Genomic DNA, 5,533 nt, shown 5'->3' on the forward strand with positions numbered 1-5,533 from the left:
ACGCCCGGGCTGCCAGCTCCGCCCCCTACCCCCCGGAGGGGGGGGGAAAATTGGCGGCGACCAATGAGAGGCCGAGAAGGCGCCTGACGCCCGCAAGCTGGCGGGCGGCGTTGCCTGGAGACCCCGGCGGGTCAGCGTTCAGTCCCCTCCCCCAGTGCGCTTTGCTCCGCCGCCTCGCGGCTCCCGGGCTCTATATAGGGCGCGCGCTCGCAGCTCTCGGAGTTCCACCAGTCCGCGAGCTGCCGTCGGCTCGCGCGGGGGGCGGGCCGGGGCGCCGAGCTGCGCTCTCGCTTCTCCTCTGCCCCCCCACTCCGCACCGCGGCCTCCTCCCTCCTCCACGGCCCCGCAAGCAAACTTTTCGTCTCTCCCCGCCTCTCGCCCGTTAATCGTCTCGGTTCGAGCCGGGCCGGGCCGCGCCGCACCGAGGGCTCCTCCCATCCCTCCCCGCTTGCAGTTTCCGACCATTACAGGACCCAGAAAAAATGTCGACCACACTCCTGTCCGCTTTCTACGATATCGACTTCTTATGCAAGGTAAGCCGGACAACGGGGAAGGATGACGGGTTGCCTGGAACCCTTAGAGTTCGGAGACTTGGCTGCCGGGCCCGGTTGGGGCGGAAGAACCCTTCCAAGTTGACTTTTCGGGTGGAGGGAAGTCCTGGAGTTAGCAGCCCTGTGTGCTTGCGACTGTGGGCGTGGAGAGCTGGGAGGGAAGGAGTAGCGGCTGGAGCTGCGGCGCTCCTCCCGAGGCGACTGCGGCCACGCTCCCGGGACTTCCCGGACAGTGTTTGCGCCGCCCACCCCGTGGCCACGGGCCCAGGATCACATGGCTAGACCCGGCGCGGCCCGGGTGGGCGTCCTCCGCTCTCGCCGGCCTGCTTTTTGCGAGTGTAACGGTGGAGGCTGAATTGAAATCGGCAGGAAAAAAGAAGGTGGGCACTTGGGAGTAGGTGTTCACCCTGTAGTCCTCCCCAACTCTTCCCTTCCGATCTTCATCCCTTCCCCACTCCCCTCCCTTTGGCAGACGGAGAAATCCCTGGCCAACCTCAATCTGAACAACATGCTGGACAAGAAGGCGGTGGGGACGCCCGTGACTGCTGCCAACAGCTCGAGCTTCACGCCGGGCTTCCTGCGACGCCACTCGACCAGCAACCTACACGCGCTCGCCCACCCCGCGCCCAGCCCGGGCAGCTGCTCGCCCAAGTTCCCAGGCGCCCCTAACGGCGGCAGCTGCGGTCCCGCAGGCGCGGGTGGCCCGGCCTCCTCCTATGGCCAGCTCAAGGAGCCTTCAGGGGGCAGCGGCGGCACGGCGCTGGTCAACAAGGAGAGCAAATTCCGGGACCGCTCGTTCAGCGAGAACGGCGATCGCAGCCAGCACCTCCTGCACCTGCAGCAGCAGCAGAAGGGGGGTAGTGGCTCCCAGATCAACTCTACGCGCTACAAGACCGAGCTGTGCCGCCCCTTCGAGGAGAGTGGCACGTGCAAGTACGGCGAGAAGTGCCAGTTCGCGCACGGCTTTCACGAGCTCCGCAGCCTCACTCGGCACCCCAAGTATAAGACGGAGCTGTGCCGCACCTTCCACACCATCGGCTTCTGCCCCTACGGCCCGCGCTGCCATTTCATCCACAACGCAGACGAGCGGCGGCCCGCGCCATCGGGGGGCGCCTCTGGGGACCTGCGAGCGTTTGGCGCGCGCGATGCCCTGCACCTGGGCTTCGCCCGGGAGCCGCGGCCCAAGCTGCATCACAGCCTCAGTTTCTCGGGCTTCCCTTCGGGTCACCACCAGCCGCCGGGAGGTCTGGAGTCGCCGCTGCTGCTTGACAGCCCTACATCGCGCACTCCGCCGCCGCCCTCCTGCTCCTCGGCCTCATCCTGTTCCTCATCTGCCTCTTCCTGCTCTTCCACGTCGGCGGCATCCACGCCCTCGGGCGCCCCGACGTGCTGCGCCTCGGCGGCGGCTGCTGCAGCAGCCGCGCTGCTCTACGGGCCCGGGAACGCCGAGGACCTGCTGCCCCCCGGAGCCCCGTGCGCCACCTGTTCGGCCAGCTCGTGTGCCAACAACGCCTTCACCTTCGGCCCGGAGCTGAGCAGCCTCATCACGCCGCTTGCCATCCAGACCCACAACTTCGCCGCCGCGGCCGCCGCCTACTACCGCAGCCAGCAGCAGGGGCTGGCGGGGCCCGCGCCGCCCCCTGCGCAACCCCCCGCGGCCCCCGCGCCGCCCTCGCCGCCCTTTGGCTTCCAGTTGCCGCGCCGTCTGTCCGAGTCGCCCGTGTTTGACGCGCCCCCCAGCCCCCCGGACTCGCTGTCGGACCGCGACAGCTACCTGAGCGGCTCGCTGAGCTCCGGCAGTCTCAGCGGCTCCGAGTCCCCCAGCTTGGACCCCGGCCGCCGCCTGCCCATCTTCAGCCGCCTCTCCATCTCCGACGATTGAGGCAAGGGGGCGCCCGCGAGGGGTTGGGAGAGGCGCTGCAGGGAGCCCCGGGTAGGGGTGACACTGCCGCAGGCCCGACTTGCAGGTCCCGCCGAGCACTTGGACTCGAACTCTGCTGGGAGGGGCCCTGCCCCCTCCCCTTTCGGTTTTCTTGTTTTGGTTTTTTTATTTTATTATTATTACAAAGTTTCGTTCTTGTTGAAATAGAAGCCAACGAACTTTTTGTATGGATGAACAAAATATTCACAACAGGCGGTTGTGATGCGATAGAACAAAAGATACCAAACACTTGTTTAGGTCTCAGATTCTGAGTTTGAAACTCTAGTTACAAAAAACAAAACATCAGCCCAGCACCAGCAGCTAAAACCACATTCCATCTCTTCTTTCACTTGAAAGCCTTAGTTACAGTCCAGATGTGAGGACTCTTACCTTGGAAGGGGTTCCTAATGTTTGTCTCAGACCAGTGCGAGCCAGCCCACTGCCACCTCCCTCAACTATAAGAGTCTAGACTCAGTGTGTAATGCCAAGAACATGCCTTGAAACGAGTAGCCTTCAGCCCCGTTTGTCGCGGTTGTTTTTCTTGTTTTTGTTTTTTAAAAAGTTATATGTGTTTGGGGGTGGGGGGGACCCTTGCATTCCAAAGTTTGATACTGGTCTCATTGCCACCACTTGGTGGGTGTTTCGCTTAGAACCATTTCTTCTGCTCTCTGGAAGCCTTGAGCAGAGCTCAGTTCATAATTGTTGGGAAGTGCTTCATTTTTACCTGTCTTGAGTTGATTCGCACCACTGCACCACAACTCAATATGAAAAAAACTATTTAACTTATTTATTATCTTGTGAAAAGTATACATTGAGGGTGTTGTTCATACTGTATTTATCGAGTATGATGAAAAGCAATAGATATATATTCTTTTATTATGTTAAATTATAATTGCCATTATTAATCGGCAAAATGTGGAGTGTATGTTCTTTTCACAGTAATATATGCCTTTTGTAACTTCACTTGGTTATTTTATTGTAAATGAGTAAGAAAATCTTAATTTAAGAGATTGTATGTAATATTTATTTCATTAATTTCTTTCCTTGTTTACGTAAATTTCAAAAGATTGCATGATTTCTTTACAGAAATCTATCTTGATGCTGTGGAAGTAGTTTGAGAACATTTTTTGAGTTTTTCTTAGAATGTATAATGGTTGTGGCCCATCCAGCTTTACAGAAAGAAAGAATGACCACATAGTCGGCAGCCAGGCTCACATGTGGCATGCTTTGCCAGTCCCGCTTTCTACACCAGTGAGGATTCCACCAGTTCTACTGTGACATTGAGTATGAAGACATGTAGCAATAATGGGGAAATGGTCTCAGTGCCTTCGTAGGGCCCGAACTTGCCTTAAATCTTCCTCAACCAAATAAGTATTTCATTAGTGTTTGAGAGAATTTGAATGTCGGATGGGTTCACCTGCACAAAAAAAGTTTTTTACCACTCTTTTTATCTAGCTGTAAAGTGAAGAGGGTCATCCTAGCGGTGAGATGGTCTGCAGAACATGAATATGCCTTGTTTCACGACAGCCCAAACTTGTACTGTTAGTTTTCAATGTAAAAAGGTAGGAACGTCTCCTAGGCCTTCCTGGATGGCGGATGAATGAGCAGGCGCTTAGTTCGTATGTAGGTACAGTGGACACCCTGTGCGGACTCTGGACTACTCTGACAGAAGTAGGTTTTTGAATGTAATAAGATGAGTCAACTTGAGTTTGTAATATATTCTGGGGAATCAGTTCACTACAGATTGTGACTGTAAACATTGTACTGTAAATGTTTTGTAGTTTCCCCCAATAAAATTTTTTGGGAAAAAAGTTCCTGCATAAAAGGAGTGTTCTCTTTAAACCCTCGTAGGTCTCCTCTCCTGGCTTCCCATGGCCTCCAGGTCTGGGGAGGGGTGTGGGGAGAGGATGTGAGGAGCTGGCCCATCTCAGCAGAGCCTGTATCCACTTGTACCTGTATTTACTTTATAGCAAAGCCTTTCAGCTGAAAGGCTAATTTGGCTGTCAAGGGCATTTGTTGGCTGTTCTCTCCAGTAATAAGATGCATCCCAGTGTTGGCTGACTGGCTGGTGGCAGGGCCTGGCGGGAGACCGCAAGGGGTGTGGCCGGCCTGTGAGTCACCCAGTGGGTCACATGGCTGCTCTGGCAGCTAAAGGTCCGATTTTTCTACGCAATGCCTGACCAGGGCCTGTAGCCTTGATAGGAGCTGGACATGGAGATTTGGGCCAGGTTGGGAATCCGGGGTTTCGCTTGGACTTTGGAAAGCTGGGTTATGTCCTTGTTCAGAGAGGGAGGACGGAAGATAAAGCGGGTTAAACTTCTATGTGGGTGATGGTTGTTTACACAGACAACTTCCTCTGGGAATGAGCGTGTTCAGGCTATTTATGTAAAAGGAAGATTGAGGAGGCCAGAAAGCAAAGTCAACCAGGCTTCTACCGAAGGGAAACGGGGCTGCCTTCATTTGCCTGGTTCTCAAAAGTCACTTGTGGTTTTGGGCTTTTGTTTTTGTTTTTACCCTGTTCATTTTAAAACAATCACTTTTTAAACTCCTGAAACAATTGGGTTTTTCTCCCCCTCCTGCATACACACAGACAACTTTTCCGAAGGAGTCAGGAGATCCAGTCAATCCTTGCCCTGCTCTGGCTGCCCCGCCTTGGCCAGGGTCTCCGGCGACTCAGCTGAGCAGGAGTGGTGGGGATGTCTGAGGGATGTGCCGTGCTGGGCAGATGTTTCCAGTTAAGGAAGATGGAGTTGGTGTTCACTGGAGCGATTTTTTTCTTGTTCTTGCTGCCTGAGTGGGGAACAGTTCAAAGTTCTCCCAGATGTTGGGCCTTGGGGGAGGAGGGAGCCTGAGGCCAAGAAGGCCTGGGGTTGAGTGAAGCCCTGCAGCTCTTTGGCCTCTTGGCCATAAAGAATGTGCACTGGGGAGGAAAGGGCCCCACTGTGGAGCTATTTAGGCCCGGCTGCATTTCAAAGACCGTGTTCCCACTTCATTCCCAAACTTATTTTTCTAGACAAGTACTTTTGATCAGCTGGAATGTTGGACTTCTCTTTGGGGTAAG

General features: G+C 55.4%; 1 protein-coding gene across 2 annotated transcripts; it reads left to right on the forward strand.

The window, feature by feature from the left end:
* The first annotated feature begins 210 nt into the window (after positions 1-210).
* Positions 211-4,282, forward strand: Zfp36l2 (ZFP36 ring finger protein like 2). 2 transcript variants are annotated; one of them, XM_057786409.1, is made up of 2 exons: positions 211-533; positions 1,024-4,282. In XM_057786409.1, exons 1-2 carry the CDS (start codon positions 483-485, stop codon positions 2,431-2,433), a joined length of 1,461 nt encoding a protein of 486 aa, XP_057642392.1. In that variant the 5' UTR covers positions 211-482; the 3' UTR covers positions 2,434-4,282. The 2 variants fall into 2 exon arrangements, with proteins under 2 accessions (XP_057642392.1, XP_057642400.1); XM_057786417.1 differs by lacking the exon at positions 211-533 and adding an exon at positions 550-931.
* The last annotated feature ends 1,251 nt before the right edge of the window (positions 4,283-5,533 follow it).

The sequence above is a fragment of the Chionomys nivalis genome, chromosome 1 (assembly GCF_950005125.1).
Source record: "Chionomys nivalis chromosome 1, mChiNiv1.1, whole genome shotgun sequence".
Lineage (NCBI taxonomy): Eukaryota > Metazoa > Chordata > Mammalia > Rodentia > Cricetidae > Chionomys > Chionomys nivalis.

Excerpts from the sequence above, each read along its gene's own strand:
- Zfp36l2 (XM_057786409.1), top strand. The coding sequence starts at position 483 with ATGTCGACCACACTCCTGTCCGCTTTCTACGATATCGACTTCTTATGC. Across the intron at positions 534-1,023 it reads ATATCGACTTCTTATGCAAG|ACGGAGAAATCCCTGGCCAA; the intron begins GTAAGCCGGACA and ends TCCCTTTGGCAG.